Source organism: Theobroma cacao, chromosome 5, assembly GCF_053813885.1.
Source record: "Theobroma cacao isolate CCN51 chromosome 5, ASM5381388v1, whole genome shotgun sequence".
Lineage (NCBI taxonomy): Eukaryota > Viridiplantae > Streptophyta > Magnoliopsida > Malvales > Malvaceae > Theobroma > Theobroma cacao.
Window position 1 is genome coordinate 3,182,262 of NC_142643.1, and position 11,864 is coordinate 3,194,125.

At 33.6% G+C, this 11,864-nt stretch overlaps 2 protein-coding genes across 2 annotated transcripts; both read right to left on the reverse strand.

The window, feature by feature from the left end:
- Nucleotides 1-531: 531 nt before the first annotated feature.
- LOC18597993 (cell division cycle protein 48 homolog) lies at nt 532-5,168 on the reverse strand. The gene is made up of 9 exons (XM_018121791.2): nt 5,008-5,168; nt 4,759-4,924; nt 4,010-4,238; nt 2,619-3,385; nt 2,284-2,505; nt 2,106-2,177; nt 1,723-2,004; nt 1,183-1,542; nt 532-1,064 (listed from the first exon to the last, which is right to left on the reverse strand). Exons 1-9 carry the CDS (start codon nt 5,034-5,036, stop codon nt 774-776), a joined length of 2,418 nt encoding a protein of 805 aa, XP_017977280.1. The 5' UTR covers nt 5,037-5,168; the 3' UTR covers nt 532-773.
- Nucleotides 5,169-9,153: 3,985 nt separating this feature from the next.
- LOC18597995 (UDP-Glycosyltransferase superfamily protein) lies at nt 9,154-10,940 on the reverse strand. Its single transcript, XM_007027322.3, has 2 exons — nt 10,273-10,940; nt 9,154-10,165 (listed from the first exon to the last, which is right to left on the reverse strand). Exons 1-2 carry the CDS (start codon nt 10,799-10,801, stop codon nt 9,240-9,242), a joined length of 1,455 nt encoding a protein of 484 aa, XP_007027384.3. The 5' UTR covers nt 10,802-10,940; the 3' UTR covers nt 9,154-9,239.
- Between the last annotated feature and the right edge of the window lie 924 nt (nt 10,941-11,864).

The window sequence follows — 11,864 nt, forward strand, 5'->3', positions numbered from 1 at the left end:
TTAAATAAAAAGGAGTAGAAGCTGGCTGCATATGATATGACAGTATGAGAGTTTTTCAGAAGCACAAGAGGCAGCAAAAGCCTTTTAACTAATGTTTCGAAGGCAAAAGCCCAGTTCAGTGGGAGCCGGTAAACAGCTAACATTGAGAAACTCGAGTCTGATCTGTGCGAACCGATTATCTTTCAAACACAATTTATTGAGGAAGAAAAGTTGTGGGAAATTCTAAGCAACCTGTTCAAGAAGAAACTAGTAAGGGAATACTACAAGGAAACTATAATACCAATGGGGATCATTCGGCTTGAAAGAGAGTCAACTGGCCGAATGAGTTTCGTTTATGTGAACATAAAACGCAGTGACTTACTATTATATGAAATTAAAAAGGTCACCTTACTTTCTTAGACTCAAATAGTAAGGCCAAGTAACGATTTCATACCACCTCAAAAACTAAATACCATTTTCCTCAGGCTGTTCTAATTATAGAGGGTAGAGGAAAAGAAAAAGTAAAAACCATAGAGAGATGCCACACAACCATAAAACGAACCAAATGCCTGAATTGAGCTTAAATCTTGTAAAAGCTTTCAATTTGTCTATAGTAACTCCAAAATAACAAAAAACTCTTTCTTCAACTCCAATGGGTAGCCAGGAGTCATCCTCCAGGCTCCCTTCGGCTAAAGGGTTGTGCCACGGAGCTTTTACATCATACAGTCAATTTAACAGATACTACATAAAGATAAATAGTCACCATAAATTAGGCAACCACAAATGATGGTAATTTAACTGTAAAGGTCATCCTCATCAGCTCCTCCAGCTGAAGCTGCGAAAGGATCAGATGCAGCAGCCCTGGAACCAGTTTCAGCAAACCTAAATTCACTTCCAAATCCCCTTGACTGCTGCAATGTTTGCGCAAAAGCTTGATATTTGCGGATGTCAGCATCACTCACACTCCTGCGAGCAAACTTCATCGATTCCTCAAAATGAGCAGGCTTGATTTCTGCCACATCATCCTCAACATCTTCCTCCATAGCTTCAGGGTTATCCCTTCTTCTCCTTTCCCTCTCGATATCCTGAAAACACAAAGATACCTCATCAATACAATCTCAAAAAACATGAAAAAAATGACACATTCCATTATCCACTGCACAGAAAATAAATAGCCATGGGAGAAAATAGGCACAATCATACCTTCTCAATGTTTTCCCTTATGGCATATTTACATGCACGCTGACAAATTTCTGTAATATCTGCCCCACTAAAGCCTTGAGTATATTTGGCAAGAGCTCGGAGGTCGACCTCTTTTGCTACTGGAGATTTCCTCAAGCAAGCCTTAAAGATCTGATGGCGGGAATCCTCATCAGGTAGAGGAATATAGATCAACTGATCAAGACGACCTGGTCGCAGAAGTGCAGGATCTATAATGTCAGGTCGGTTGGTGGCTCCAATGATGAAAACAGTTTTTTTGGCAGACATGCCATCCATCTCAGTAAGAAGTTGGTTCAAAACCCTATCAGCAGCACCCCCTGCATCACCTACACTGCTTCCTCTCTGCAATATACAACATAAATCAGCATCACATGAAGCGCAAACTAAAGAACACCAACTGTGTACAAAGACAAGCATATTTTCATTGCTAAAATAATCCATGCACAGAAAACCATATTACTCCCTTCAGCTAAAGGTTACTTAATCCATAAAGATAAAAGAATTTATTAGCCTTGAACATACCTGGGTAGCAATTGAATCAAGTTCATCAAAGAACAGGACACAAGGAGCAGATTGGCGAGCCTTGTCGAAAATTTCACGTACATTGGCCTCACTTTCTCCAAACCACATGGTAAGTAATTCTGGACCCTTGACACTAATGAAGTTTGCCTGACACTCATTGGCAATAGCTTTGGCCAGAAGAGTTTTCCCACATCCTGGAGGGCCATAGAAGAGTACTCCCTTTGAGGGTGACATCCCAAACTTCTCAAACTTCTCAGGATGCTCCACTGGATATTGAACAGTCTGCACACCAAAGTAACAAATTAATCCCATTTTTTTTATGATATTTAAAAAGATGAAGGAAGAGAATGGAGAAGTAAACAAAACCAGAAAAACGTTATTACCTCTTGAAGCTCCCTTTTAACATTCTCGAGGCCACCAATATCTTCCCAACTGACATTGGGCACTTCAACAACCTGACCAACATTAAGAAAGAATAATTAGAAACAGAACTGCTGCTCCCATAAAATCATAATCAGCAACAAATCTGTACATCACTCGAAGTATCTTGCTTATACTCACAGTTTCCCGCAGTGCTGATGGATTGCTTGTCCCAAGAGCAGTCTGGAAGTGCTCATTTGAGACTGCCATAGAGTTGAGAATCTCTGCATCTATTGACTCATCTTCCAAGTCAATCACATCCATCTTTTCCCTAATGCACTGTAATGCAGCCTCAGTACAGAGAGCTGCAAGGTCAGCACCAACATAACCATGGGTGTCCTTAGCAATCCTTTCTAAATCAACCTGCAGTCAGCCATGAAAATAAATTAGATTCATTAGTTCTTTTATAGACAGGAAAAAAAAAAAGTTACAAGAATTTTAATGAAAGAAAATAAGTTTTTAGTTTTTGACATTACATCTTCGGCCAGCTTCATGTTCTTTGTGTGGATACGAAGCACCTCAAGCCGGCCAACTTCATCAGGGACGCCAATATCAATTTCCCTATCAAATCTCCCAAACCTTCTGAGAGCCGGATCAATGCTGTTGGGACGATTTGTGGCCCCAATGACAATAACATGTGCACGGGATTTAAGTCCATCCATCAATGTCAACAGCTGAGAGACAATCCTCCTCTCAACTTCACCATGGGTCTTCTCTCGCTTGGGAGCAATTGAATCAATTTCATCAATGAATATAATAGATGGTGCATTTTTCTCTGCTTCCTCAAATGCTTTTCTGAGATTGCTTTCACTCTCTCCAGCCAATTTAGACATGATCTCTGGTCCATTGATGCAAAAAAAGAAAGCACCAGTTTCATTTGCAACAGCACGGGCAATCAAAGTCTTTCCAGATCCAGGAGGCCCATAAAGCAAAATTCCTTTAGGCGGCTTCACACCAATTGATTTAAAGAGCTGTGGATGCCTCAATGGAAGCTCCACCAATTCCCGAATCTGAGCCATCTGTTTTCTCACTCCACCAACATCATCATAACCTACCTCATCTAATCTATTTTCATCCTCCCTCCTGACAGGTTCTCCCTCGCAGAATATCTCAGTGTCTGGTGCAACCACACAGTACTCAGGAGGATCAGTCTCAATAACCTTGAATTCTACACTTCTCATTCCACCTCTCACAAGGAAGAGATCACCCTTCCTCACTGGGCGGTATGCTTCCAGAAAGTAAGCTGTAAATGCAAAATTATCGTAGTCAGTACTTATGGACAACATTGTCAATAATTCAATATTAAATCCAATCCTTAATTATGTCAATAGGTAGTTTATATCATATATAATGAGTGATAGGGGAGAGTGTGATTATAATGCACGCATATCCATACACATAATTGAGCCACCTTGGATGCATATATGAAGGTATGAGTCCACCCTAGATGTATAGATAAAATGCTAGAAAGAGAGTGAAAGAGACTAACACAAAGAAAAGGCAGCCTACAAAGCATTTTTAACATCAGACATGCATGTACAAACTAAGAAAAACAAACCCCTTAAGAGCTTAAGCAAGTAGTAATTGCCTTTAAAAATACAGGAGGTCTACTCCATTAGGAAAAACACTTTAGTGCTCTTTGGATAAAGTTAAAAATAACGTATTTAATCAATCAATTATAGTCTTATTATACAAAAGATCAATGAGCTTATGATTGATTAAGAATAGTAAGTTATTGTCTTCTCATATGACTGATTAACAAACAAAGAACCTCTTTACCTGTCTAGGTAACCAAAACTACCATAAATAAATTAAGAAAGACCATTCCAGATAAAAGTTGAGAATAAAAGATTAAGAACAAACTCACGTTTCAGGTAAGCATCGAAGAGATTTCCAGTAACCCCTTCAATTGTGTCATCCACGGGCAAGATGTGGACACGTTTGCCATACTTAACATCTGGACACTGATGCACAGAGACAACATCACCAAGCCTAACCCTCAAGTTTGACCTGACAACCTTATTCATTCTGATCTTTGGTTCATCACATGTGTCGTCTGCAAGAGCAATGCAAATAGTATCTTTCCTCTTCTTTCCCTGTGGAACAAAAGAACAATAAAAAGGACAGTATTAGCAAAATATGAGGTTAAAGACATAGAGAATTAAAATCCATAAGAAGAATTGCAATTAAATAACAATCCATGCCACATAAAAAGCAAGCTTCAATAACACAATGCCCTATAAACTAATTTTGCATATTTGTGGGTAAAGAAACAATCTTCGCAGACAGGCTTAGCAAACTAGCCTCTTTACCAAAAAAAAAAAAAATTAGCAGAAACTAGAGTAACAAAATTGACCCTGAACAACAAAATCACGTACACAGCCTACAATGACCTCTAACAAAAGAGAGACCCAAATTGAAGATAAAAAACAAAGCAGCATAAAAATACAAGGAACCCCATCAAATAAAAACCCAAATTCCAACAACCATGTGAAAATTAAACCCTAAAACACAACAAACAGCTAAGACAAACAACTACCCATTAAGCAAAAATCAAAAACTTAAAAGAACCAATTAGAAAGGGCAATAGATAAAAGCCAAATCTAAAGTAGAAACCTTGATCAAGATAGTGTCACCGCGAAACAGCTGGAGCTTTTCCATGGTATCAGGATGGAGAGAAACAACAGAGTTATCGTCGTTGATTGCCTCATCAACGACGAGGCGATTGGGTGCCTTCTTTCTTTCCAAGATCGCCGTACTAAAATCTCTCTTTGTCCCCTTCCTGAAACACAAAATCAGAATCAGATTAGAAAAATCTAAAACGAACCCATTGAAGAAAAAAGGAAAAGAGATCTGGGTGCTCACGAGTCGGAGGATTCTGCTTGGTTAGACATGGTGTTTGGTTGACGGAAGACTCGAAAGAGAGAAGTGCTTTCGGGGTTTGGTTAGCTTGGGTTGGTTGATATGTGGGATCTGAATAAAGATGAAAGAAGAGAGGTTGTCTTATTTATAAGGAGAGGAAGGGAAGGGAAGGGAAGCTCCGTTTCTTGTTAGGAAAGAAAAGGTTGTTTTGGTCAGGCTACTTTTACTTCTTTGCTTTTAGATTTCGGTTTGGAAAGAAATAGAATTTATTTTTGCTTTTCTTTTTCAGTTAGAAATAAGAAAATAATTGTAAAGCAAAGTTTTTTTTGTTGGTAGAATGGGAATGAAACAATTTTCCTATGAGAACACTAGTGGTAACATAATAATAGCATATGTGGTATTTTAAACTAATAATTTATTAAATGGATTTCAAAAAAGGGAAAAATAAATAAAAAATATTTTATAATTTTGTCGATTATAAAATATTTTATGTAAGTCAACGTAATTTTTTCATTGAGTCCTAAAACATTTTATGTCCATAAATTTTTTTTCCCTCTCAAATGAGAGAAAAAATTAAAAAAATTGAAAAAACTTTTCCACTTTACCAAAAGAAACTTTAATATGGAATGAAAACCGTTTATTGAGATATACAAAAACATTGGTAAAATATAAAGCTAATTAGATTAATTTTTTTTTAAAAAAAAGAAAAAATTGTTTAATACCCTTGGGAAACAACTTGGCTTCACTTTATTATCTTTATTATTCTCTTTGTTAAATTTTGACTACAATAAAAATATCTAAGTTTGTAGTCTTATTCATCAATCAGCAATATCATCATCATATTTATTTTGATGTTATTGTTGGTCCAATTATTGATGTTAATGTTAAATTATGCAGTAATATAAAAGTAGTGAAATGTGCGATAAGGTATTTGGGATCCATTATTTTGACTGGACATAATTAAATAAAAGAAGAATGTTGCATGTGAAATTCTTTTCTTCTAACCCCAACTAAATGGGGTTCTTGGGAAAGACAATGATAGTGTGGCTGGCCATTAGTTGCCAATCCTCCTAACTCACATAAGCTATGGGAACGGCGTGCTGCTTTCCTGCCCTTTACCATTCCCAGCAGCCCACCCCTTTTATCATATCAGGCCCCACTCTCTCTTCATATCACAGCTTTCTATGTACAGTATAACCTCAAAATAACCCTATCAACCAATGAATTTTAAATTTTACAAGAGGATTTAGAGTATTATTATGTAATATATTTTTTAAAAAAAATTAAATTTTAATGGAGTACATGATAACTCTCGCTGAAATATAGAATCTCCACTGCAATGTATAAAATAGTCCTTGGACTAGGGTTATTATAAAATCAACATCGTAACCATTAATTTAAACGAAAAATGTTATAAGGATTAAATTAAAATAAATTTTTAAATTAAAAAAATTAAAATATTATGATTTTGAGTAAAATGATTAAATTGAAGAAAACACCATAATATAGGGATTTTGCAAGTATTTTGAACAATATAAAATCTCCATTGTAATGTATCAAATAGTTTTTCTTTATAAATTATAAAGTTCTTTTCTTTTGTTAAAATTTTTCTTTTAAAATAATATATTATTTTACTATGCCGTTTCTTTATTATTTTAGACATATTAAAATAAATATACATGTTAATTAAGAATAGTAATAAGTAGTTTTATAATTGGGTATTTTGCACTGCTCAACTTGATTAGATAAGATTAAATATCTTATAATTAAGTTCGAGTAGGATTTGTATAGTAAAAATCACTACTCATCATGGTTATGGGTAGAGTTCAAGTACTGGGGTAGGTTTGAGTAGTGATTATAAAATACTCACTATTTAAATCTAATTATAAACAATAATTTTTAATATTCAATTTTAGTTTTTATATATTATATTTTGCTTATAAATTACTTATAGTTAAGGTATTACTTATTATATTTATTAATTATTTTAAATATAATTTTGTTTTTTATTTTTTCAAAATTAATTTTAATTTATTAATTTAAATTTTATTAATAATATATATATTGATTGATTTAAAATTTATATTTTATTTTGAGTTTCGATTTCTTTTAAATATTACTAATGGAGTTTATGTTCAAGTACGTTACCCATCGTCGTTACTAATGTTAATAATATGTACAAACATTATTTGCTCTAACTTGCTTGCTAATGTTACAATGGTATATGTTCTGCACAAATTAAAGCATTTGCATTTGAATATTCAATTCTTAAAAAAAAAAAAAAAAAGGAAAAGCAATGGTGCAAATTCCATTCTTTCACCCAACTTAAAGCAAGTAATTAAATTCCACTACAACTACAACTGTTAACCATGGTCCAAATTCACGTCAGCTGGACCATATTAAGCCCAACTAACCCCCAACAACAAATCCACTGGACCTGTCCAATGGCATAGCACCTAGCTGTTGGGCCATGTACCAGCAATAAGAAAATTGGGTCAATTTTATACACAGCAGCCCTTTGAAAAATGGTTATGTCTTGGTCATTATAATTAAGTGAAATGGGATACCCAAGATTAAAGTTTTACCTTTTTTTTGATATAGAACGCGTAATATTTTAAAAAATTTAAATAAATTATTATTATTTTATTAAATTTAATTAATTTTTTATAATTTTATTTTAATTCAAATAAATTCGTATAATTAATGATTGATTAACGATTGTTAATAAAAATGTAACTTGTTATATTATATCAAATAATGCTGATATAGTATGATAACAAGTTATAATGAATGATGATGTGATATATTTATATGATATAATTATATTGTATTTTTTCTTTTACATGTTAACACCATGTCAATGTCTACGTATGAGTATAAAATGGGATAATGACAAGTTAACTGATCAATCGGTATGCATGTGATGGTGAAATATTATTTGAAGGAATTGAACAAGTGGTGGATGAAAATGGCAAGTTGCAAATGGCCCACGCCCCCCTCAATTATAAAACAATGAATGCTGCAGGCACATATTCACCTGCTATGTATGTATGTATATACCACAAATTAAACATCGATCCCCTCCATGATCAGTAGATTCTTTTTCTTTCTTTCTTTCTTTCTCTATTGGGTGTCGGATCGATGGGTCGACAGCGTAGCATGGAAACTTTTTAGAAAGAATGTTGTTTAAACGACATGGCCAAATGCATCTGGACATTATCAGAGAGACAAACAGATGTCATAACAATGTAAATCAATTCGAAAAGTGACACAACCTACATGATTGTTCCATAGTTTGCTTGATGTTGGACGATAAAGAAGAAGAGAAGCCTAGTGATAATCAAGTAATACACAGGGACGGTTCAATAATTTTGAAGACTTAAAATTAAATATTTAAATAAAAATTTTTTATTAAAATTTTTAATTAAAATTTTAATTTAATAAATCAACTATCATATAAAATAAAGATAACATAACAATATAATATAAACTTTAAATTAAAATAAAAATACTTAATTGTTGAATATTTATTACAAACAGTAAATGAGACTTATGATTTTATGAAAATAATAACATAACAAGTTTTTTGCGTATTATTGAAAGAAAAATTAAAGGTAAAAGAAGAAAGAGTAAATGAGGAAAAAATAATTCAAAAATAAATATTATAAATTGAATAAAAAAATAACTTTTGGAGATCATTAAATACATATTACCATTAATTTATTGTAAATAGAGGAAATAGTTAAGAAAAAAAAGCTATTAAAGATCATTAAATATATATTACTATTACTTGATTGAAAATAGGAGAAATAGTTGAAAATTAATAGTATTGTAAGAATTAAGAAGTGATAAAAAAGTTCAATTTATTAAGCACGTAATTAAAAAAGTAAGAGACTATTATTTTATTACTTATCTTGACCTTTACATGAAAAATGAACTAAATAATTAAGAATAAATATGTGAAAGAGAAAGAAAATAAATATTTATTAAGCCTGAAAGATAGATAAATATTTTAATAATTATCTTAATTTTTATATATTTATAATGTAATTAACTATATTATTATTATAAAATTAGGAACTCTACTAAAAATTTGGGGCCTAAAGCCACCGCTTTGGTGGCTTTGCCCTTGAGCCGGTAATACAGAGATAATAAATTAATAATAGATTTATTTATATATTGGTGTTTATTTTAATTAATTCTACAACATAGACCGATGGCTACATAAACATAATCTAAGCATGATTGGCGGACGCACGTTTCTTCTTAGTTTTGATCTGCACGTCGCAGATGAATTGGTTGAAATTTTCTTCAGACGATCCAACGGTTGACAATGCATTCTCTAGCTTCTTTTTTACCTCCTTGATATTCTTCCTTAAATCATCACCTGATTTTCGACTGATCAGACGGTGGATCTTCTCCACAACCTCATCTCGGTTGATTTGCTTCTTATCAGAAAGATTAAGTCCAATTTTCCAATCATCAACCGCTAGTTTTCTATTAGTGAATTGATCGGTTAACAAAGGGAAACAAATCAATGGTACGGTGCACCATACACTTTCCAGTATAGAATTCCACCCACAATGAGTTAAGAATCCTCCAACCGCTGGATGTGAGATCACAGCAATTTGGCAGCACCATGGCACGATCATACCCGTTCCTTTGATATTTTCCTCAAACCCAACGGGTAAGAAATCAGTTTCACCGGAGCACACAATATCAGGGCGAAGCACCCAAATAAAACTCACCCCACTAAGCAAAAGTCCATGGGCTATTTCCGCAATATCGTTTTTACTAGCATGAGCATAGCTACCAAACGAGATATACAAAACTGACCCATTACGCTTTGTGTCGAGCCATTGGGTGCAGTCAGACTCCGACCACAAGCTCGTAGCCACAACACTCTTGGTGAACCCAGTTCGGAAAATGGGCCCGATTGCATAAGTCGGTTGCTTTTTATTTAAGGCTGAGATGGTTTCATGTTCAAGCTCTTGCACCGTGTTACAAATAATGAAATCTGCCTTCTTCACGTCCTCGAATGCCTTGAAGATTATACGATGCACCACCGTTGATATATCAGAAGCTTGGAGATATGACATCAAATCCTTTGGTTCTACAGCTCGAACCCCCGGGATGTAATCGATGACATCATCACGATTATCTTAAAACGAAGTAATATAATCATGGAGTTAAGTATAGTTAATGATGCTTAAACACTTGGTAGAAAAAAAGGGAAAAGAAAGAATAAGAAATAAGGTTTTTACGCACCAATGGAAGCAAAGTGACCATTGCTTCTGAGTAGGTCGAGGTGGTAGTAAAGAGTGAAGACCAAAGCTGGTTCAGTCCAGAAGGAAACATTAACCAGGTTATACTTGTTTGATATCATGGAGGACCAGACAAAGAAGGTGTCGGCTATCAAACAAGTTGGAGGAGGGTTTGTTTTGATTGTGTTGGCCACAAGTTCATCTATGTGAGCGGACATGACATGTAAAACACCTTCTAAGAACTGGTCATGGTTGAGGGAACGGTCGAACCCAAGTGGGAAACCATCGCTGACCACGTTGTAACGTATGTCGAGACCTGATTTACGTGCCTCGGTGAAGATGTCCTCGGCGTCAGAAGTGGTGGTGTTGGGATGGGATTTGGTTATTTGGTGGTGGATGGATTGAGTGTTGACGAAAGTGATGGTGAAGCCTTTCGATGCAAGCTTCATGGCAAGCTGAACAGAGGGGATTACATGGCCCTGGAGAGGGTAAGCAATCATGATAGCATGAGGCTTTTGGTGATTCTTTTCCATTTTTTTTAAAATTTTTTTCAATGTTTGTTGCTAGAGAGACTATCAAAATGATCACGGGGTTGAAATAATTGGAATAAAACAGCATATGGAAAGACTCCAGAGGGAACTTAACAAAGATCTGACCAAAGGTTAGGTTGGCAACTGCGCATGTGCCATCGATTAATTGGAAAACACATATAGACAAGGAACAATTGGGGGATGTTAAGTTCTTTTTTGGAGTTAGTGCAGTGTAGAAATTAATATTTTGATCTTAGCTGGTGTTTTGAATTTTACAATGTGATTATTGAAAAGATAATTTTTACAGTTTTTAATAATTACAAGGAATGCGATTATTAGAAAGATTATATTATAGTGTTTGATTTGAAAATAATCTATTGAGAATGTAATATAAATTTATAAAATTATTTTTATGTATGAAAATATAAAATTGAATAAACTTACATTAATTTTAATGTAAATTTTTAACTTTTTGATTTTATCCCCTAAAATAATAAATAATAACATAATAAAAATTAAATAATATTTTAATTTTAATTATTTAAAATTTAAAATATATAAAATTACTAAATATTTAGGTTTACCTTAAATTCATAAATATTAAAAATAATAATGCTTAAAATTATGACATGAATAATAAAAACCGTTATCAAAAAAATTTTCTAATTTTTTTTGTCTCTAAACTTTTTGACAAATGATTTCTCTTTTTTATTCTTTTAAAATAAATAGTAAATAATTTTAGTAATATTTTTTTTTGAACAAATAAAAAGCTGGCTGCCCCAAAGGCCTGCAAAAAGTAAGTGGTGCTGATATGCCTCAGAATGGAATGGGGGGTCCTTTTAGGAAACTCCAAGGAACATGTGCAAAGGTCAAGTAGTGCACTGCTTTCTATGGTTGGGAAAAAAAAATTTTAACTTTATTTCATTATAATAACGTTACAATTACAAACACATTCCCTTCATTTATTTACAAATCAAATATTGTAAAGTTATTACGCCCGATTAAATTGCAAAGAAAGAAAGTAGGAGACCGAATGCCCTTTAAGATTTTGGTAATGTTTCACTGT

What these genes read in the sequence shown, in the direction of transcription:
- LOC18597993 (XM_018121791.2), bottom strand. Translation starts at nt 5,036, where the DNA reads ATGTCTAACCAAGCAGAATCCTCCGACTC. An exon ending in ACATGAAGCTGGCCGAAGAT is followed by an intron (nt 2,506 to 2,618) that starts GTAATGTCAAAA and finishes GGCTGACTGCAG; the next exon opens with GTTGATTTAGAAAGGATTGC. An exon ending in TTAAAAGGGAGCTTCAAGAG is followed by an intron (nt 2,005 to 2,105) that starts GTAATAACGTTT and finishes TTTGGTGTGCAG; the next exon opens with ACTGTTCAATATCCAGTGGA.
- LOC18597995 (XM_007027322.3), bottom strand. Translation starts at nt 10,801, where the DNA reads ATGGAAAAGAATCACCAAAAGCCTCATGCTATCATGATTGCTTACCCT. An exon ending in TGGTCACTTTGCTTCCATTG is followed by an intron (nt 10,166 to 10,272) that starts GTGCGTAAAAAC and finishes CTTCGTTTTAAG; the next exon opens with ATAATCGTGATGATGTCATC.